The sequence below is a fragment of the Amphiura filiformis genome, chromosome 17, assembly GCF_039555335.1.
Source record: "Amphiura filiformis chromosome 17, Afil_fr2py, whole genome shotgun sequence".
NCBI classification, from domain to species: Eukaryota; Metazoa; Echinodermata; class Ophiuroidea; order Amphilepidida; family Amphiuridae; genus Amphiura; species Amphiura filiformis.
Genome location: NC_092644.1, coordinates 45,233,246 through 45,257,717, shown reverse-complemented (window position 1 = coordinate 45,257,717; position 24,472 = coordinate 45,233,246). Strand labels below are relative to the sequence as shown.

At 35.4% G+C, this 24,472-nt stretch overlaps 1 protein-coding gene across 1 annotated transcript; it reads right to left on the bottom strand.

Moving 5' to 3' along the window:
- Positions 1-9,653: 9,653 nt before the first annotated feature.
- Positions 9,654-24,469, bottom strand: LOC140137867 (negative elongation factor B-like). The gene is given in 7 exon segments (XM_072159669.1): positions 9,654-10,450; positions 10,991-11,376; positions 11,379-11,478; positions 12,471-12,566; positions 16,108-16,210; positions 17,117-18,030; positions 24,321-24,469. Coding segments are annotated over 6 exon segments (1,710 nt in total). The 5' UTR covers positions 18,007-18,030; positions 24,321-24,469; the 3' UTR covers positions 9,654-10,315.
- Positions 24,470-24,472: the final 3 nt, after the last annotated feature.

The following is a 24,472-nucleotide window of genomic DNA, read 5'->3' as shown; positions in this document are numbered from 1 at the left end:
TTGCATACTTTTTGGCAAAGAATAGCAAAATAAAAATTTGACCAAAATTGTATATTATGGCTTTGAATTGGGAACAGATGGGATAAACTAGTGTGCAAGGTATAGTATACATTGTATAAAGCTGCTAATTCAGGTTCTAGAAAAATACCTATATGTACTAAATGAAATGATAAACTAATAACATAGTACTCTTAAAGATGTGTATATATATAATATTGATAGTACTATGTGTAACCACAGTTAAATGCAGTACTGATTAAAATTGAACTGAAAAAAAATGCTTTAAGTAATTTTAATTGAAATGAATGATTGAGCTTTTGGTATTACTCAATCTTCCAAAAATATGCAATTATTGGACTTTTTCAATGGCTAAGGGTGTACAAAATGGTACAAAATCTATGCTTTTACTGTTATATTCATAAAAATATGGGACACGATCTGGTCCATCAAGGCCAAAGGACGCATTTTTGAAAATTGAGTTACTGTAATTATTACCTTTTCAAAACATTAGGCTATCATATACTGAAAACACCAAAGGTCCACTTCATTATTATGTTTTGATGGATTCAAGTGTGTGAAAATATTGGATACAACACATAATAATGATAAAGTTGGATGCTTTACGCCCAATATTTATTTATTGGTCTCGCTATGAGTTATAAAATATTGGACTCGACTACGTCTCGTCCAATATTTTAAAATTCATAGCTCGACCAATAAATATGGGCTCAACGATCCAATTTTATATCAAATTTGCCGCCTTTGACCTCCATGGACCATATCGTGTCACATATAGTTAAGACATCTCAAGAAACTTTTCTTAAAACTTTGCTACAGATTTATTTTGCTGCAATACCTTGTATGCAAGGTGGGTGTATTTGTTCATATACGGTAACTGCAGTATGTGACACTAGTTATGATGCATATACACCATGGTACCCTGACTAGCATGCTGTTTACAAGTCACAAATCTTCTTCTTTGCCATACAGTAGTGGTTTTGTATGACTGTATCCCACAAGGTAAAGGGTTACACAATGCTACAGTTTTTGTCAGAGAAGAATGGCACTTGTTTACATTTTGAGAGCGTGCAGAGCGTAAACATGGAATGGGGCTCTGATTGGATGAATCAATCATCTGACAATCATAGCAACAGACCGATAATCTGATTGGCCGATTGTGCATCAAATCGTTGATGGGCGCCCTTAAAGTGAACACAAAGCTCCGTGTACGTCGCTCATTAACAGGGCGCTCGCATCAATCTGGGCAAGGGACTGTCTTTCTTCTCTGAAACCCAGTGTAACAACTACAGAGCTGCCAACATTTGAATCTTGAAAAAAGGGAGATTTCCTGTTGCAATCAGGGAGATTTGTCAAAATGTGTACATCTTAATGGGCGAAACTATTTCCTTTTCAGGGAGATGACCAAAAGTTAAGGGTTCTGAAGGGTTAAAAGTAGGGAGTCTCCTGCGAAAAGAGGGAGAGTTGGCAGCTCTGCAACTAGAGACAACCTGTGGCTTCTTGTAAACAACTGTAGCTTCTTGTTATTCTTGTTGTGCTCAGATCTCTTTTCTTGGCTTGTCTGTTATTCACTTTGTATTCACTGTATAGCATTCCATTTAGGATTCCATCCAAACCAAATTCATTTGTATAAAACCTGAATTAATTTTGACGTAATTTGATTTTGAACATATTGGACGTATCATATTTTTACGTAAATTGGTGTACACCATGTCCTCATTTCAAAACGATGTGTACAATTTATATTCAAACCACCTAGCAGTTGATCTAGCTCAATTAATCGCTATAAAGGAGCTAAAGTAAATTTCCTAATTCTTCAGAGTTCCAATGATAGTCGATCATGCGCTCAATGACAATAGACCAACCATCTGGTTGTCAGGATTATTGATCAGCTTGGAGCTAATTAGCGTGATTGTTTATCACAAAGTGTTTATGCTCGTATCCGCTCACTATAAACTCTGAACAATAAGGAAATGTATTTTAGACTCTATATAGCTAGTTTGAGACCTGCAAGTGTATGCTCTCATGAAAGAGAAATGAGCTAGTTTAAAATTTTCCTAAAGAAAGAACAGCTAATAGTATTTTAATATGCAATATTTGGCTATTCCAGTTGAAATCCATACACCTTTCTACAGAAGACATAAACTTAATCTCCCACATAGATGGTGTAGATTTCAGATGGAGTCACTTGTTCAGAGAACCCCATTTGAAATTCACACTCTATGTGTGGAAGATTAAGGTCATGTCATCCATATGGATTTCAACTGGAATAGCCTTGTATCAGTGTACTTTTATAAAACCTGAGTACATATAGCTGACCATGACTGCGAAAGTTTATGGTGTGGGTGTTCAGCAACAGGCTGTATTGTGTAGTGGCATTGTGGATATGCCATATGCATTGAAATCACTGTGGGATTTTCTTTTAGCACAACAGAAAAAGGGGTGGGGTATGAACGTTTGGACAGTATTTTTTGTGGGACATGAGAACACATCAGACATATCGAATTGCATTCTGAATACGAAGAACGTCCTTCTGATATCAAATAATTTTGATTTTTTGAAATTCCTGATATAATACACATTTTATGGCAAATGATTAAAATTTGATATTTTTGACATTTTACAGTCCTCGAAGTAAACTTTCTAAATCTAATGATATGTACTTAAAGCGTATGTAGCTGGGATGAAAAGCCGACTTTCGTATTGAAGATATGGATTTTTCCCCCAAAAGCACCAAAATAAATTAGGTCTTTTTGGGAAAATGTATATCTTCAATATAAAAGGTCAAAATTTTCAATTGATCATCTGCTTTTCATGCCAGCTACATACACTTTAAGTTCATATCATTAGATTTAAAAGTTTACTTCGAGGACTGTTAAATATCAAAAATAAATTATAATAATAATAATAATTTGTCATAAAATTTCTTTTATATCGCGAATTTAAAAAAGAAATCAAAATTATTTGATACCAGAAGGACATTCCTTGTATTCAGAATTCAATTCGATGTCTTATGTGCTCTTATGTCCCACAACAAATACTGTCGAAATGTTCATATCAGAGCCCTTAACACCAAGCTGAATGAATGGGCGGGTTTACAATTAATTATGAAGTACATCCATTTTTGTGTATTAAAGTCTGGTCTAGAAGTATAGTAGAATGTACAAAAACTCTGTTGTCCATCGCTTTCTGTTCAAATATGATTTGTCCAAATCAGTTGGTAAGTGCAGTAACAATAAATAGTTACCTATGTTTGTGTATTTCTATTAACATTTTGTATTATTGCTGGATGATATTCATGGATATTAGATTTTGTATTATGTGAAAATTATATTTTAACAAGAGCACACTGAAAATAATTTTGTTGATGTGTGATTTATTTATTGTATGCGTTTCCAGTCATATAAGAAAGGCCATCTAGAGCATGTAGTCACCAAGATCTGTACTTGACAAATCCCAGGAATCCAAATTCTGGATGATAATAATCAACAATTTTCATTAATGGCATCCAAATTTAAGCTATACGATCCTGTGGGCCATTTTTGGGGTCTTTTTCAGGGTCACTGTCTCAAAATATTGCTTAGTAGACAAGAGAATCGAGTTCAGCATACCCAATTTATTAAAAATGAGCTGGTTGTCCACTTTTACAGAAACTTACTTGGAACACGATTCTTTCAAAATAGCTCTCTTCTTTAAATGGCTCTTGAACCTTTTTGTTTGGGGCATAAAATCACTTTCAAACATGTCAAAATATTCCTTTGATCCTATGAATCCCAGATTTGTAAAGTTTGTGTGCGTATGACCTATTAGTCAAGATATTATACGGCACTTAAGGTGCAAGGTCAGTTTGCTTGTATAATGGGTCAAATATCAACATTGCTCCAATTTTTGTAAAAATGTATAGGCAGTTTGTCTAACTTAAGTTTTCAGAAAAAGAATAGTTGGCACTATGTGCAATGTCTAGTTAATATATTATACAAGATATAACAAGATATGTTGGATTCAATAGACTTCAATAATCACTGTATTTATTTATCACCTATCTTTTGAACTTCACATATTGCATAGTATTTATTCTTTTTCTAAATTCCTTGAACTTGAGGAACAATTTGCTTCAATTTTTACAAAAATCAGAGTAACTTGGAATTTTTAACCCCCTGTACAATATGCAAAGACCTTGGACCTGTTGAGCCTCATAACTTGGTAACTATATGTCCTATATGTTTTAGTTAACTTGGAGCATGTTATCTTTTTACCATGTAAGATCCTGTACTCTAGCGGTTTTGGGAGTCCTTCGGGTTCAAATACAGCTTGGCAAACAAAATATTTGAATTCATCATATTATATCCAAATTAACAAAAATAATTTATTTGCCATTTTTTAAGCAAACTTGCAGCTTGACATTTGATATGCACATATTTCCAAAATAGAACCAGTCTATATTGCCTGTGAGCTATTTCATGATTATCATGAGCTATTTCATGATTATCATCACAAAATCACTGAAAACTTCCAAGTCTCTGAAGAACATATAAATGAAACTGTTCTAATTTGCTGCACTGAGTCAACAATCTGAATGCTAACATCTCCTGACACCACTGCCACTAAGGCCAATTGTTTGTCTCAAAGCTCCCACACAAATCATGTGTGTTATTCAACTGGAATGCTCAAAATTAATTTTTATTCCTTATTTTCTATTCAATGAACTATGAATGCATGTTTGCTAAGCCCCAGCACTTTATTTCTGTAAAATCAGCTAGTCTCCTTTTCACCAATAAACAACATGTTGACCCACATCGCCCCTCTAGCCAAAGTATTAAATTAACATAAAAAAACAGGATAGAACAAAATGATGGCTTCCTGTTAATTAAACCATTTATAAAGTGTGGATTTTTAGTATCCACAGTCATCAACATATTTACCAATTAAGGGTCAGCTATATCAACACTCAATGCTCTCTTTTCCTAATGGAAGTAGAATGCTGTGCAACCTATCTTAAATTCCTACTCATTCAAAGGATGTTAAAAAAAACCCACAAGTATGCAAAAGCCAAAAGTTAGTCCCTTGGAGGACCACTTTGGTGTAAAAGCAAATCTACTTCTTACGGAAATGTTACAATATGGCTTTAATTTTGAGAACCTTATTTGGACATGTGAAGGATACATACAGTAAGCCAAATAATTAAGGTACCACCAGTTACGTTCACCCCTTGTATATCCTAAACAAAGGCAGATATGTCATAATTGGAACCAACAGCCAATAGCTGCATCTTTTAGCTCGAATTTAAGACCTCATTCGTTGAAATTGTTTAAGAAAGATTCAAATTTAAAAGTTGGCAGTTTGCCACATTGCATGCCCTATTGATTTGTACACAATGCGTTCGCAAACAAGAGAACTAGCGCTGTGCTGTTATTGATTAGCACGAAAAACTAGCTTTGTGCTTTCATTGATTAGATCACAAAAGTACTGTTTCTTTAATTCTCAACCAATTCCAACAAATAAGGTCTTAAATCAGAGCTTAAGGGTACAGGCATCGGCTGCTTGTTTTAATGTTGACACATTTGTCTTAGGATATACAGGGGTGAACACAACTGCTACCTTAATTCTTTTGCTTACTGTATATCATATGTTTTTACCAGGGGTGTGAGTGACCACAGATGAAAAAATCTGAAAAAGTCTGAAATTTGGAAACCTCCTATACTTTTGTACAGAAGAAGTGAAGAAAAAGAGATAATTTTTAAATCAAGATAAAAAAATCTGACTTCAGATTTTAATCTGAATTCCCACACCCCTGTTTTACACAACATCCTTAACAAAGAATGACTAGCTGACATACCACTTGCAATATACATAATAGATTTATTTCTTACAAAAACTATAATACATAATATATAGTAGTTTTCAGTTACAATAATATTGAGTAACCAGGTATTTTTGTTAATATTTGTTCTAAAGCTGGCCTATATTCAAGACATTAGCATACATTTTGATACTTGGGAGAGACTGACACATGTCTGCATGTAGATTGTAGTAATGAAAAGAAAGAAAAGGACGCCAGAATCTATTTGGTTAAGGGTACATGACGTATTATTGGTCGAAGCAGCCAAAAAAAATTTCATTATTTAAATCAATATTGAAAAATAACACTTTGCTGTTTTGCAAAAGTTCATCTACAAATCATATACTTTGAAAATGTGCTTGATTTATTGTTATTAATGAGTTATGTACGTTTTATAAGTGTTATTTCAGCCCTCTTTACAACATAACTCAAGAACCACAGGACCTACAAAAGTATTCTGTGATATTTGAATTGTTCTACACGCTTGCTATGATATGATCAATGCAATTTTTGCCAAAGTTCACTACTATTCGCAAGATGCTGTGAACTACCAAATCGCAACAGTTTAAGATACTAGTAGTTGCTAACCTTAAAGACACTTAAACCAGTGCATTCTTTAGGTTTGATCTTACCATTGTACCATACAGGTCTTGGTTTGTGATACATCTCATTACACATTACAGACAGCTTGTATAAGTTTCATCTAGTAGGTTAGATTGCTCAGTGCCACAAAGACATATATCCCTCACAGCTGTATTTACGATATCCTGTGAAAAACGTTAAGTTCCCTCATGCATAGTACAAACACTCTTAATTACACAAGGCAAGCACAGTATACCACAGGAAATTATACATACAGTAGCTAATGGCCATGTCTTTGTGCCACTGAGCCATCAATATAGACAGTAATGGTCAATATAATATATGCAAGGATTAAATCATTGTACAATAAAGGATGCATACCTGAGAAATTAATTTCTTTCATATATTATTTCTTAGAAATGCATCATTAATTTTACATTTTTATGTCTGGCATTGTCTTAACCTTCCACCTTGGGTGAAGCAAATTACCATTTAACATCAATATTCCGACAGTACACTGTTGTATATAGACCTTTTTCTCAGACGTCACCAATCAATCGATATTGGGGTCCAGCATTTGAGTCATCAGCACCCAAACGCAAATGCCGCACCGGCGCGCACGATCAACTTTGCGCCACGCTAGGCGCCCCGCGCTGAATTGCCAGCTCGCAGTACGCTGCTTTTGTTCATCATGGTGTAAAAAGTAAACAAAAATGTGAAACAAAACAAATTTTAATTTTCAAATAGCATGGCGGTTTTTCCGTGTCTTTTGTATTTTGTGTTATCAAAACAATCTGAAAGAAAGGTAACCAGTATATACAGCTCCCTTTAAAAAATATTTTATGATAGCTAATGTGAAAGATGACAAAACAGAGGAGAAAATATACGCAGGACATGTGGGCAATGCACGTGTTGTTTGTTTACATCTGAGACCCCAATATCGATTAGGTGACGTCATCAGAAAAAGGTCTATAGAGCAATAAGCAATGGGTCCTCTCTTACATTGCAATAACTGGTATTTCCCTCCAGCGATAACTCTTCTCAATGAGTATTTTAGAGAAACAAGGACCAAGAACACATAATGAAATTGAATGTGCCAACATAAAATAGTCACCACGGTAGGTAATTATCACTCCAGTCTACTTAAGATTCTTTGCGCCCCAGAAATGTTATTTCCAAGCTATTTCCCTCAGTATGTAATTGCCCAGCGTATAATGGCTGTCACTTCATACAAAGATTTTTGAAGGGATTGCTGCATAAATGTGAATGCTGATTTACATTACTTAGTTATACACTTACACATTGCTTACAGGTAGGACTTGTCTTTTCTGTTGGAACTGACTACATTTAAAATCCATTGGCACTTAAATGAAGGCAATGCAATACAAACCATTAGAAGGTTATTGATAGCAGTTGAAATTCTTAACATATACAAACCTACTGGCTGAGGTAAAATAATTTTGAAATACATGTACCAATACCCCAATCAAATCCGACATAGTTTCTGCAACATGACATTTGCACAAATTTGGTACATTTCCTTTAACTTAAAGGTCTATAGGAAGAAAAAAAATGTCACAAATCAATTGCACTCATGAAATGCTCCTGGGATAGGCAAACTTAATACCTCTGACAAATGCTAAATTCTAAAAATAATGCTTGAATAAGTTCTGTGAACCAAAACAATACCAGATGAATAAATCAAGGCTCTAGCAATAAATATTTGTTCTGACTGAATCCTTGGAATGGGCAGAGGTCTGGTTTTTATTTTCAGGGTCAAATTTTGGAAAGGCATTTTGGTGAAAATGACTGGCACTTTTCAAATCCTTGCTAAGATCCTGGCACAAAGTGCATTGTTCAATTTCTAGCACATAAGTAAATGTAATACAGTTTTTAACCTAATATTTAATACTTGACAAACAAAAAAACAATTTTCGCTATAAATATTAAAAATTACCAGCAATGTATATGTATTCACCTCGCAAGGAAGATAAATTCACAGTCACAGTCCTATCCATAAATTTGGTTATATTACTCTTCAGAACAAGTAAACTGTGCAAGTCTTCAGGCAGAGTACACTCGCGCCCCCTTAGCACTTACAAACTAGGAGACAAGATGCATAAAAAGTATGCCAATATTTTTGAAATTGAATCTGGCTTCCTAGTGTAGGTAGGTAGGTAGTGCTTTTACAATAGGTTTCCTTCGTTATATACGCTGCATTTACTGTTCTCTGATGTAATAATATTTGTTCCAAAAATAAAGATGTCATTCACTGGCTTTAATGATGCTGACAAATTGTTGCTATGATTTAGTGACTTTAATCATGACACTACCAGGGCTTGAATTTCAGGGAGGCCACCAAGGCCATTGCCTGCCCTTTTTCAGTTTTGGCCTTGGTGCCTCATATCTTTGTTAACGTCCAAGGCATTCTTCAACATTTGTTGGCCTTGGTGCCCTTCTTTGTCTTTGCCCAGTGACCTTGAAAATGGGTACCCTAAAAATTAAAAATTTGAGCCCTGATAGTAACCCATATATACTGCTTCAACCTAGAAGTACAAACCAAATCTGTGGCATCGGGGGTTGATGCTTTGCATCACATGCACTGCGTGTTAAAAAACATGACACATAAAGAGCGTGGTGCGCTCGGCAAGTTAGTACAAATCGTGCAGCAGTTGGCCCGCCAAAGAAGCATTTCGCAGGCATTGCACTGAAATAATTATTCTCGTACCTCCAGTTTCTGAAGCCTATTTACTTTGCACTTCTAAGTTGATGGACTATATAAGGCCAAGTACTGCATTATGGGTTAATGAGAACCTGTAGGAAACCCACACATGCAAATCACCATTCAAAATTGAAAACAATTGTGACCAACTCCCACAAAACGTACATGTTACAAACAACAGGTTCAAACACATCTATTACATGAGACTAATTATGCCTGCATCATATACTAATTTTCACCCTGATGTGGCAGTGATGTCAACGTGTTAAAGCAGCTGTTTCGCTCGCGCATCAATGCAGCGTCAAACATGTATGTGTGTGTGTACACCAGCGCTTTAAGTGAATGCTATTGATTTGAGGCTGCACCCAATGAAATATTCACTGATGTCACTGCCACACCCGAGTGAAAAATGTATAAGGCCATCTTAATTAAATCCTGTGTCAAAACCTAATGCGGAATGCTGTGTTTTTTACTGTATTTTTTTAAATTTTAATTTTGATGTGTCAGTACAGGATTTCGGACAAGCATTTTGTGCAAATAATATCCAATGTTGGAATAACAGACAAAAATGTCACTGTTACAAACTATTATTCTTCTCTTTTTGTGTCCAAAGTTTGCGAACAAATCAAAAACTTGAAATCAAATACGAATTTTGAGTTTTATTTTTGCCTTTTTGTTTAAAAAATAAATAAAGAGAGATAAAAAAATGAATTTCTTGATTTTCAAAGACGACTATGTGCACGATTTTACTAACGCGCGCGGCAGCTTTGAGACACAGGATTTAATTAAGATGGCCTAAGCAGTTGCAAAACATGTTGCGTTTGTGAAAATTTTACGTTTACGATAGCTGATATAACAAGCATAAGTCGATAGCCTACCCCATTGTCAAAAATGCTACAAGCTTACTTCAAAGGTAACTCTGTAGTGGCAGTTGCTAGCCACGATTGAACAATGGTGTGCTTTGTACAATCACTTCTGGCCTTTGATCATTAGCAAATTTGTCACTCCCGAAGCCTGCTAGAATGATGGTGTAGAGACACTGTTGAAAGGGTAGGCAACAGGTTCCGCTTCAAAGTAATGCTGACTGTTCATGTACATAGCAAAAATGAAAACATATTTGACACCTGGTAACTATGAATAGCTGACAAAACTTGTCATAATGGCGCAGGCGTGGGGACACTTATGAGCGGGGAGTCAATAGGCTCTGCTGCAGGGGTCTTTGGACTTGGTGTGTATGAGTTGATCTTGTCCATGATGGCTGTGTAGAGTTCACGAACATCTTGACTGTGCTGTAAAAATACAAAAACAGAAACGAAAAAAATGAGCCCTTATTCTTTTACAAAAATACACTGCCTGCACAAAATCACAGAATAAAATCTAAATTAAAATGCAAACAGTGACTTCAAATGGATTTTGGCAATAGTACAATATATTGTCGTTGTAAAAACTGGATTAGAGCCAGAAGTAGCTATGTCCACAATTACATGTTACTCATTTCGGCAACAAATGGATGGTTAATTCTGCTCTCCATAATAAATGCTAGTGACTTTGGGGTGTATGCATGGTCACTTAAACAGTTAGCATGGTTAGTTAGACGCAAGTGACCATGTATACATACCCCCAAAGTGACTTACATTATATTTTATAGAGGGCAAAATTAACCGTCCATTTGTTGCCGAAATGAGTAACATGTAATTATGGACATAGCTACTTCTGGCTCTTTGCCTTTTTCTTTGGCCACCACTTACTCCTTTCAGAGTCATGGGGAAATGAGAGGGAAAATCATAGGGCCAATGATTTGATAGTGGATGTATGATAGCAACACTCACCCCAGGTTTTGGTTCTAGTATCCCCTGAAGTTTGGTCAGTCTTTCAGATGGCAGCTTTGGGAAAACATGCTCCAGCAGCTTCAACGTATGTCTTGTCACATTCTCTTGTGAACCAAGATGCACCAAAAGAAACCGGTCAAACAATGCCTCACAAAACTGTTCTTGTGTAAAATCCTCCACCATGGGCACAAGCTGGGATGGGAATGGATGCAGAAAGATGTCATCGTATGACAAATTACTTTCAGTCCTTACAATGTTGGGTAGGATGCGACACAGCGCCTCTCTGTTGCGCATTTTGGTCGCGTGTAGGACGTAGTACAGGACCAGAGTTGCTGCGATGCGATCTTTCTTGATGAATTTGGGCAAGATTGCTGGAATGCTTCGTTTTCCAGGTTGTTCTCGTTGAGACGCCTGTTGATGATGCGCATATTGTCATCAACCAGGAGTGACATCAAGGATGGAATGAATTTCAGTATAAGGTCATTTTCCTGAAAAACAGACAAAAATTAGTCTTACCACTGAGAAAGAATGAAGACCGCCATGCATATGAGCAGATGTACCACACCATTTCACACTACATATCGTTGGTCGCAACACATAGTGGCGTATAGCCATTTTCCAAATTTTCCGTTTCACATAGTGGCGTATAGGTTTAGAGCTAGCTAATATCCTATAATAGTTATTCCTTGTTAACTATTTAAGATACAGTTTAATAGTTTGAACCTTTAACTTTAATTTCAAATGGAATCGGGCCACTGAGAGATAACAGTGGAGGAGTATCGACTCCGTTACTGGTAGCATATCCTTCAAAAACGTTTTGCTCGGAGACGTATTTTGTCCTTCACGTACGCCACTATGTGTTGCGACCGACGAATTATGTGACACGATCTAATCCATGCAGGCCAAAAATTTTCAAAAATGCATCCGTTGGTCTCCATGGACCAGATTGTGTCACATGACATGCAGCTTATCCAAATATAAGTGTAACAATGCAATTCTCAGTGACCACTCCAGTACAAGTTTCTATTAATAATTATTGTGACAAGCCCTGGCTCGGATTTGCCACGCCATGCATGGGTGAAACTCAACCACCTGCGAACAGGAGTAGGTCCAGTATGCATCTAGATGTATGCATAGATGGGGCCTCACCCAAAGCCCACTTTGTGAGTGCGGAAAGGAAGAGCAGACGGCAGACCACATCATCAAAGCTTGTCACCTTCATTGACCCCAAATTGAGCCAAGGGACTCTCTGAAGTTGATGTTTCCACACGAGACTGGCTGCTCAGCAGCAAGAAGAAGAAGTGACAAGCTGTGAACATATAAATCTTAATGTTTGTTACCCTGCCCCACGTTGTTCCAGTGGAAACACCCAGGGTACAGGATTGTCTGGGATTTGCTAGAGATAGGGATAACATATATTGGAAGGCTTTCTCCACCATATCAAATTTCCACCTTGTCCTATTTATCTCAAAATACTCACCAACTTTGGTTCTCTGAATTGTTGTTTGTCAATCATATCCCATGCTCCCAAGCCCAGTGTCAGCATTCTGAGAAGTAGCATCAAAACTTGACTGTCCTATAAACATTGGAGGAAAAATAACACAATCTATTATGTTTTAAGATATTTAATATATTGAGATCAAACAACATTTGATTTCATAAAAGATCAAATGTTTTCTACAAATATATACAAAGTAACAAGAAATATCAATTGTATTTGTAAGCTTATTGTTGTCGAACTCATGATTTTCCTTACTATGCCAAGTACTATAACTACAATTTGGGCAAGAATCTGTGAACTGAATGGAGTTGAGTAAATCAAAGTTAATTCTCACAATTACAATTACTTTGTGATGAACTACAAACTCTGATAATAAACATATAGAATCTATCATGACTTTTATTTTTTAAATTCATTAAAATTTTACATACATTTTTGTACGGTACCATAAGTCTGAAATGCTGTTCCCAAACACAATGACAAGCATTTCCTTTATTATAATTAGAGAATAAAGGTATTGTTTGTAGCCGCTGTCCTGCATCTATTGTCTCATATGGTCATTTTCACGGTAAAGGGTGTAACTTTGGATTTTTAACATTTTAAACCGTAGTGTTCTAATAAAGCCACTGAATTCCATGATTTTTGGCCGCATAAGTCATCTAGTTAGCAGCTACCTTGGGTAGCATAATCAGCTTTGGGAGTTACTGCGTTCAGTTTTAGCAGGCTTAAATGTACTTAATATTGCCATTTTGAAAAACTATAAAAAACAGTAACATTTTTGTAAAACCCTGTGTTTTCTTCAGTTAGTTCATGGATAATTTTTCTTATCCTGAAAGTACAGTCATATGTTCAGTAAACACTGCCACATTAGATTTAATTGTGAACGGCCCTGTATTTTTGAGAACCGGACTTCAATATTTGTCGTTTCGAGGCTTCATTTTCCGTTAACAATTGTTAACAAACTTTGTGGGTGTAGCTTTGGTTCATAATTCTTGGTTATTTCTTCACTTCTTCTTGATTCATAACAGTTGTTATCTTAACTTGAAATGGGTAACAAAAATTAGCCGATTTGCAAGCTTTTAAAATTTTTATAAAATCTTGACTTCAAATAGCCGTTTTTCCGTTAACTTTTTGAAGCCTCCGAAACAAACTGTTCAGCAAGCTTGTGCAAATATAAATAAAAGAGCTCATCCAATCTATTTATCAAAATGTAGCAAAGTAGATCCTCAAGTCACATGTTTTTAAATCGTGGAGATATATATCACCGTTTGAAAATGGGACCCAATACAAACTTTCCGTTAACAACTGAAGCCTCCGAAACAAATGAAGCCTCCGAAACAACAATAAACTTAATTATCATCTATGCATATCTAAATTGGTGTGTTTCATACTGATATCTGCATTGTAATTATTACTTGATATGTGCAGAATGTCATAAATTTAAAAAAAAATTGACATTATGGTTAATGTTTGAAAAATATATTGATACCTTAAAAAGCCTGTTTCGGAGGCTTCACATGCAAAAAACACCATACTTAACAAATGGGTGAAAAAATTAATGTGTGATAAATCTACAATATCTGCCGCATAGAATCATTGATTCAATACACACAAGAAAATAACAGCTTAGATGATCCCAACACTGTTGTATTCAAAACAACTACTTCTGCAATGTTTAACAATTGTTAACATGAAGCCTCCGAAACAAAAAAATGACTTGCTGTGATAATTTAATTTTGTCACAACTGAAATTCAATACTTAGAAGCAAAGCATGAAAATTGGTAATTGTGATATTTTTACCTATTTTTTATGTCAACTTGTAGTAGTTAGCTAAATATTTTACTTTTATGATCACCTGTGTTGTTAACTGAAGCCTCCGAAACACAAATCGCTTGAATTGCCAATTCTAAAAAATAACTCCAATTTCTGTGAAACTTGGCTGGGAGGTTCCTTTCATCAAGTAGTATTCAGGCATTGAGTTTTGCAATATGACAGGTGTGCTGTAAATCGCACGCCTGGATAACCCGAGGTGTGCTTTTAGGTGTGCTGCAAATCGCACACCTAAATAAACCAAGGTGTGCTTTTTTCAAAACTGGTATACATGACTATGATTTCATTTTCAGCTAAAACTTAGCAATTGTGACAACATACATGTACTTTTTTTTAATGGCCATGGTAAAAGCTCTGGGGTAATGAATGGTGTATACTGCATAGATGTCCCTGGACTTTGGACTTATTGCTAGTGTCATTTGTAATTTTTTTTTTTTTAATTAGTTTTTTTTTTGGATTTAGAATGTCCCTAGAATGTCCCAGGAACTTTAGAATGTCCATGGAATTTTTTTTAATTAAAAAAAAAAAATTACAAAAAGATTTAAAAAATTATAAATTCTTGTTTAAAATAGGCAAATTTGTAAATTATGTTCACATAATAATCTATGAATGATTTTAAAATGCATTTGTTTTATATGCTTCTTTACTTCATAAATAGGTTGTAATGTGAACATCAATTACAAATTTGCCTATTTTGAACATGAATTTATAATTTTTTAATCTTTTGTAATTTTTTTTTCAAGTTTAAAAAAAAAAATTAAAAATATTTCCAGGGACATTTTTAAGTTCAGGGACATTCTAAATAAAAATAAAACTTAAAAAAAAAAAAAAAAATTTATTTTTTTTTATTTTTTTTTAGGTGTGCGAAAAATCGCACCCCTCGGCGTATTTTCAGGCGCAAGGCGCGTGCAGAATCGCACTGCACGCCTTAAAACTCAATCCTGAGTATTTGTACATGAAGTTAGACATTCAAATTATTTTAGGAACCCAATTAAAACTTAAAAAATATGTTTAAGGTTTGGAAATTTCCATTGTAAATGACACTTGATGTTAAAATTTTCAAAACTGCAATTACAAACATAGCAAAACATGGTATAAAATTTAACTTATATCTGTTGACTTACTTTGGAATGGAATTTCACATGTATTCCAGCTTTCATGTCAAAATTTTCTGAGGTTATGTAAAATACATTTTTTCTTAGATTTTAACCAAAATGTTATGCAAATGTCAAATTTTTATTAGAAATCAAAAGGTTTAAGCCTTGAAACATTATTTTACTGGAATTTAAGTTGTTTCTATGCATGATTTCAGTAAACAGAAACATATTTAAGTGGTTTGAAATGTTGACCCTAAAAATCAAAAGTTACACCCTTTACCGTGAAAATGACCATATAACACAGGCGACATCATTATTTTAAGTAAAACAATGAGGCAAAGCCAAGTTGTTTTACGCCATTTTTAAACACTTCAATTAAAAATATCACTTATAAGTATTTAAGTATGCCAAATTTTAAGCAAATGAAACCCTACATTTTACAAGGAATTACCTAGGTCTTAAAAATCAATCAGTCCCGTTGATGCTATGCACCTCCGATTGGTTCACATAATGAGTATGCACATGTTGAATCATGTTTATAATTGTGTCATATCACATGGTCAAGAACCAAAAGGATTGCAGGAACAATCTCAAATGTTTAAGAATTTTTAAATATAATTTACTTCACCTTGTTCACTCAAATTGTTACACTGACAGTAATCACTTACTTTAGCTCAACAAGACTTACTCTTGGTAGTTTCTCTTGGCTGACAAGATGCACCAGAAGTTTGATGGTACTAAGACCTGCGGTATGCACTGCGTATGGATCACATAAGATCATAGACAGGTCCCTGTAAAATAGGATCAAATGTTTTGCCATTGTAAGTGACATGAAGAAAAATGTGATATGAATTACATGCATGGAGACAACACTTTTGAAAAGTTTTGCTTCTTGAATGTTTTGAAATTTATAAAAAACACAATGTTGTAGCTGCCAAAATGTAACTATTTGAAAGTTTCACTATGAACACAATTATGTTTGAGCTTCTCAGTACTAGCATTGTTGTAGTTTCATTTTTCTTTGGCTATATGCATATCACCAAAATTTAGACTCCAATGTCGAATCTTTGTCAACAAACAAAGAGAAAACTTGGTTTATTCATGCATCCATGATGGCTGACAGTGACAAAATCTGCCACCCTAAAATAGTACTACTTATGCACACAAGTGATGCAGTAATCAGGCATGAGAATGAACTATTCTAAAAAAAATTGGAACATTGTAAAGTAGCATGAAAATGGCCCAAAATACTTAAAGGGTTAAAAATAAATGAAATTGCATTTAAATTTGGACAACAAAAAAACCTGAATTCAGGTTTTAACCTGAAAATTCTCATGCCTGGGAATTCATCCTACCATATTGCCCTTGAATTTGACTTTTCTATTCTTGTTGTCATGACTTCATTTGTTTCCTCCCCCGATTTATGATGATCAAATGAAACTATGCAGTGATGATAATGAGCAGGGACTTTCTCCAAAAATGCTCCAAACTGGTTATCACATCCTGGCTGAAACCGGTACAAATTGAGCAATGTGTGACAAGATCTGATCAAATCAGAAGAAAGTTGCCAATAACGAAATTGATGGAAGCAAAAAATACCAATTCCCTGCCGATTTCAACATTGATTAAAAATTAATAACCAACTTTGGTCCGAGTGAATCAGATCATGCTACATATCAATACCCTAGTACACCTACCCTAAAACTTGCTCCTGTCCACGTTTTACTCCATCCAAGAACCCTTGCAGTTCTCTTGATCTTTTCTCATCAATAAACCTCTCCCTGATGCAAGCATCCAGGCACCATGTGAACTTGTGACAAGGATCCTCATTAACTATTTCATTTGTCTCCACATCATGCAGAGACATGAGCAACTCTGCTCTCAGAGTACAGTAATGAACATTCCTAGTCCTAAGAAAGAGAGTTCTGAGAAACTGCAGTACCATGTCGTACAACTTGATGCTCTTCCCAACCATCTGTGTCAGTCTCTGCACCACGTCTCCCTGACGACGTGTTTTTGGTGGGACTGAAAAGAACATGTGCGAGTTCACCCTGTCATTACCAAACAAGACAGCTTCTTTGTTTTTGATGTATTCTGACAACAGCGGAGACACTTCATCACCAAACAAAGAAGGATTCTGTTCCCAGATCTGCCGCTTCACTTCCGGTGCTGCAACTTCATAAAGCTCTCTATCTTCTACAAGAACAGACAAGTACTTTTCTGGTACTTTTGGCAAGCACTTCATAACTGACATCACCACTGGTTGGACAACTTTGTTCCTTATTAACGGGAAACATTTTGAGAGCAGATCTTCGATCTTCTTGTAGCGTTTCTTGTCGTCGCTTCCTGCTAGCTCAGCTGTTCTTTTTATCAGTCTTTCGTTGAGCTCTTCCATAATGGACTGGTGAAACTCTAGACGCCTGATATTATGTAGATCTAGCAAGGGTAAAGCATGCTGTAGTGTTGGTAATAGAATCCCATTTTCAGCTTGAAAATCTTCTATGGCTTGCTGTGGATCAGTGCAGTTAGTCAATGCCTCTCTCAGGTGATCACTACCGGCTATTCCAACCTCTTCAAAACCAGACATGGTTCACTTCTTCTAATACTCCACCTGTTGACAAAAATAAATAAATGAAACAATTGATGATTAATTTTCCTTAGGATCATTTTCTTTTAATTTTAGATACATTGATTTAGTCCAACCTTTAGTCAAGTGTGTGCATCTAGGAGCTTGTGCACAATAATACACGATGGACGGTTACCAGTACCCTTAATTTGTAAAAGGAAATCTGCAAAATATTATAACATTAACAGAGCTCTGGTGGACAGTACATGAATGGACACTCGGTCTTAGATCGACGATAGATTAGTTAGTGATGATGAACATTAAAAAAATTCAGTTTAACGTCAATTGAGAGCCTGATAAAGTAGATCACCTTGTTGTCACTAAAAGTATTGCAGATTGAAAGAGCAGGGTCTGTTTACCTAGAAAATGATTTTGAATCTTGAAAATCAATTGTTAGTTTCTGCCTGAAATAGATTTTATGCAATTTATGCAGAGTCAACAAGTAGTACCATAGCACCTATCACAAAAACAACCGTGCAAAGAAGAGGCAATGGCATACCTGTAACTTTTAAAAACTAGAAATAGGGACACTTGCGAGCGGAGCGAGCGAAGCGCTTATGACTACAGCTGGGGTCCAGGGGCCCACTTAAGGGCCCTGGCGGGATCCAGGGGCAGAGCCCTGGAGCTCCAGGGTTTCAGACTCATCTGAGAGCCCTTCTGAATACCAAATTTTTTGAATCTGATGTGAATTTTTTGAGTCTGAAAATTGGCAAAGCGTAACAAGTGTAGCGAGTGGAGCTCTTGTGTCATACGGCCGGGGGTCCGCTTAAGGGCCCCTGGTGGGGGTCAAGCCAGAGGGTTTCTACACATTTTACACTACAGGAGACACCATTTCTGAGGGGATTATACTTAATTTTTTTTTTTTTAAGTTATTTATTTTTTGGTTTTGGAGTGTCCTGGACCTAGACCTAAATGATAGGATCATTCATGGTTGATCTAAAAAAAAAAAAATTGCACGATGTTTTTTGTACCATACTTGGTGATTTTATTGCCTAGTAGTACATGTAGTACCACTCTGTCTACATGTCCCACTCCAGACATAACGAGTCACATGTCCAACCCTCTAGTATAAACTTCAAAAAGTAAACAGACCCACCCAAAGAGTGGTCCTACTCCAGACATATAAACATGTGACATGGTAGACTACTTGTAACATCCTCATAACAGGTGTGCCCAGGAGTGGTCCTTTTTCAATTAAAATTTTCCACACAACATTATGTAACCTCACAACAAGGGTTCCACATGTGTGTATACTTTTAGGACACAACCATGACCTCAGCATGTTTGTAACAATTAAGACGACTTTTAAGTCGTCTTAAGCACGTAAAAGTAGCTTCTTAGTGTCAGCGCTGCGGGGACGGTGCCAAGTTTCTACTTCAACATAAGTTTTTGTTTTTTTCCATTGTCAGTTCTTTTGAAATAAAAATGTGCAAACACCTACCGCACATTTTCTTTTGAAACGGCATGATGATCAAAAGCGAAGACAAACTGTACAAATCATGCCGAACAAGTCAAAAAATAAGTACCAGTCATTATCCACGGACAGTCGGACCCGACCGTTTTGGGTTTGATTAAAAATATTTAGCATTTTTTTAAATAGTTTTTGTTACGGTAGTTTGTTTATAATTTGTTTCAGCATTTCCCCAAAATTAAGAAGGTAGTGCAGAACCCTGTCAAAAGTCAACTCTTTATTCATTCATACATATTTATTTCCATAAAATAATCAAAGACATTACATAAAAAATAATATATACAAACACGGTACATGTACATATGGAGGAAAAGGCTGGAAGACCAAAAAGGTCTAAAAAGTTAGCCTTTCCCTAAAATCAAATGAAATTTATTTTCCTTGCAGTTTATCTTTTTCTTTAATTCAGGGTTCGGTTTTTGCCGGCAAAAACCTGTTTTTGCCAGTTTTTGCCTGGTTTAAACCAGCAAAAATGGCAAAAACCCATGTAAAGTCATTCAAGTATTAAAAAGTAACACAGAAAGCTGATAAATAGTAATACACATCTTAAAATGAATCATTCCACATATTTTTTGTCTCATCAAGTCCTTAATTAAAATGAAAAAGTTTTGAATTTGATATGCCACATTTCAGTTAAATGCACTAGAGAGCAATAAAAAATTGAAAACCCATGCCTTAAATTTCTTAATATGTTACGGTACTTATAATTATAAAATCCGGCTTTGTTACATCCTTGAATAAATTCCATCAGGTCTGTAGGATTTCATCTGGTTAAGGGATCTAAAATGAGCGTTTATTGCGTTTCGACAGTATTTTTTGTGGGACATGAGAGCACCTCAGACCAGAGTCTTAGCCAGAAATCAGAAACCACCCGTCCAAGCAGATACCAAAATTTGACCCTCAAATATAAAACAACTTGTCTATATCCATGGAAGGGTCACTAGGGTCAAATATGTCCTGATTTGGCCTTTACATGTCACTCTGAATTAGTCTCAAGTTCATACAACCTTAAAATCATCTGTTTTAGAGCTATCACATCTGTAAAATCCATTAAATCCACCCGTCTAAAATTAGATTAGGCCATCTTAAAGACTGGTGGACGCATGGCTGGCTAAGACCTTGCCTCAGACCTATCGATTGCATTCTGAATCTGAAGCATGTCTTTCTGATATCAAATAATTTTCATTTTTGAAAATCACAATATAATATTAAATTTTATGACAAATGATAAAAAATTGATATTTGTCAAATTTTTGATATATAACGGTCCTCGAAGTAAATTATATAAATCTAATGACATATTCTTAAAGTGTATGTAGCAGGGAGGAAAAGCCGACGGTCAATTGAAAATTTTGACATTTCATATTGAAGATATGGATTTTTTTCCCAAAAGACCAATTTTTTTGTGTGTTTTGGGAAAAAAATCCATATCTTCAATACTAAAGGTCAAAATTTTCAATTGATCGTCGGCTTTTCATCCCACCTACATACACTTTAAGTATAAATCATCAGATTTATAAAGTTTACTTCAAGTACTGTTAAATATCAAAATATCAATTTTAATGATTTGCCATAAAATGTGTATTAAATTGCTAATTTCAAAAATCAAAATTATTTGATATCAGAATGACATTCTTCGTATTCAGAATACAATTCGATATGTCTGATGTGCTCTAATGTCCCACAATAAATAGGGGAGATTGGGGCAAGGGTGAAATTAAGCGGGAGACAGGAGCCGTTTGACCCCCAGAAACTCTGCAATGGCCCCTGGTTCCATCTCATTTGTAGTTGACCAGGGGACACTTTTCTCACAAAACTTGCCCCCTTGATAGTGAACCAAAAATATCAAATTTTAAACCAAATAGTGCGTATTTAACCAATCCAGCATTATCAGCATATCTTTATTTTTATTGACCCCTTGGTAATTGGAAATAACCCCTGGTTTCTTCCAATCTTGGTGAACCAGGGGCCACTTTTTTCTGCCGAAGTGGCCCCTGGTTCAAGCTCTCTTATTTTCACCCTTGGATTGGGGTTAGTTGAAACATTTTTCACAAAATCGTCTTTTTTAACGCATAAACCGATTACTTTCAAGAAACACTAACCATATCAGTATAAACATATACATACATGCTACAAATACAGCCTTAAACTTTATTGGACCTGCTTATGATTATTCATATAATCCAATTTGAAAATTTGAAAAAAAGTGTTTCAACTAACCCCACCCCTGGGGTAAGTTGAAACATAGGGTGGGGTTAGTTGAAACACAGCTTGTAAAAATTTCAGAATAATTATTATTGTGTTGTTAGGGTTATACTTCCCTTCAGGGTTCGGTTTTTGCCGGCAAAAACCTGTTTTTGCCGACAAAGTGGCAATAACTGGCAAAAACCTGTTTTGCCAGTTTTTGCCTGGTTTAAACCGGCAAAAATGGCAAAAACTGGCAAAAACTCATTTATAGTCACTCAAATGTTAACAAGTGCACAGAAAGCTAATAAACAGTAAACATATATCTTTTAATGAATCATTCAACTTATTTTTTGTCTCATCAAGTCCTTAAAATGAAAATATTTTGAATGTGATATACCACATTTCAGTAAATGGAAATTAATTTTTGAATGTAATAATTAGAATAAAAAAAAAAAATCGGAACTTTAAATCACTTTTTTAGTTTTTGCCATATTTGCCGGCAAAAACTGTTTTTTGCTAAGCGGTTAAAACATGCAGTTAAAACCATGGTTTTTTCCACCTGTGGCAAAAACCTGCGAACCCTGCTTCCCTTTAACATACAATCAGTGTGAAAAAATGAATAAATAAATATGTGGGAGTGCGGGTCAATACTTTGGACACAAGGTGACGAGTGTCACCATGGACCAAAATATGAGAAGCCTAAAATATTATAAAATGTACTTTCTGTGTGCACTTTTTGCTTGTATTATTGCTTTTTAACCATATTAAAGCAATATTGAAGAAATGGTAAACATGTTACAAATTTTAAAAAGTCAAATTTTTAACCATATTTTTCTATGCGATTTTCACGTGTCAACTAACCCCACCTCAAAAGTTTCAACTAACCCCGATGCCTATTTTTACATTTCAAACTTCATTACACAAAATAAGAAATACAATAAAACTTTTATTTAACATTATTCTGGGACTCACTACTAGTGCTTATGATACTCAAAAAATAATCTCCTGAATCTTCAAACAACATGGAGATAACGCATCATTTCTGAGGGGTATAAAAATTAGTCAGTAAGTCAAAAAACAGATATTCCTTTCCCAAGCCAACACTGGTGGGGCATCAGTGCTGTTGCTAATTTGGTGGATGACCCTTACTAATACCTATTACTAGGTGCCAGTATTTTACCAAATTAATTGTTTGTGTCAGAAAAAAATACAATGTTTCAACTTACCCCGCGTTCCAACTAACCCCAATCTCCCCTACTGTCCAAACGTTCATACCCCAGCCCTTAAGACCACTCCAAACTTACATTTTCTGGACGTTTCATCAACCATCGGTTGAATTCATCAGCAGTGTTGCTATTTTGAAGTGCATTTAAGAACTTTGACACAGGGGTTGATGCTGGTCTAACATTTAGAGTTACTGGTTCAATATCACACAGTACTTCAAAATAGCAACACTGCTGATGAAGTCAACCGATGGTTGATGAAACGCCAGAAAACATAAGTTTTGACTGGTCTTGATCAGATGAAATTCTGTATGTTATGGCTTTGTTACACTCTGAAAATTATTTTTATAACTTAATAACTTGTTTTGAGATGAAAAAAGTGAACTATTTATCACTTTTTTAGTTTTTGCCATTTTTGTTGGCAAAAACTAGCAAAAACTGTTTTTGGAAAGCGGAAAAAACCACGGTTAAAACCGCGGTTTTTCCACCTGCGGCAAAAACCTGCGAACCCTGCTTTAATTTTTGAAAATGTTTGTTAGTTTTTCATTATTTCCCCAAAATATCACAAAAGGGCGTGCTTTCTTTCAATATTTCCACAAATTCCACAAAAATTCACAAATATATAAATTTTTCTTTTAAAGTAGGCCTAGATAACAAAAAATCAGTTTTTGTTAGTTTTTTTATAATTTACCCCCCCCCGAGGCCGAGCCGTTTTTTAATTTCTTTTTTAAAACTTTTTTCCTTTTTTGTTAGTTTTTATAATTTATTTCAGCTTTTCCCTAAAATTCCAAGATGGGTGTAGAACCCTCAAATCGATTTTAAATTTTTCTTCCACTTTTTTTTTTCAGTTTTTTTTTTTTTTTAAATTTATTTCAGCATTTTCCAAAAATTTCAAAATAAAACGGGGGTGTAGAACCCCCTAAATCGACTTAAAATTTTCGGTGATTTTTTGGCTATTTGGGCGACATTTCACGGCTAATACCCGCAACTTGGGCTAAAAGTTTTGGCAACCTTGGATATGCGTGTGGCTGTCCCATGCCAATGCATGCATGGTGGTCAGAACAACCGATGGGCCGGCACGCGGCATTTTACAACGACAACGACAATGTTTCTGTATTCTGATAATGCTAATGGATTTAGCAAACCTGACACTTCCCAGGTTTGGACATACATATACTATGGCCCGAAGCAGTAGTTTGAGCTTCATCACGACACCTCCATATTTACATGTATATAATATTATAAGCTTACACTTTACTGTCACTGTCAGAGAAATGCAAGTGCAAGGGCATAGAATTCGACAACCTTTCTCATTTCGGACAAAAACGGTAATATTAACAGGTGTAAAAAAATGTATTCATGGCAAACCTTAACCCACAAATTACATCACAATATACCTGGTTCTATGAAGAACGTACAGATTTACAAAACATGCACAGACGCTTCCAAATAGCTGTTAAATTTTGATGAAAATGACCAGCGTAGTCCAAACCCGTCCGTTTTCCTTCAATATGGCCGCCATGGGCCGTATAGTGAATGTGCGCATGCG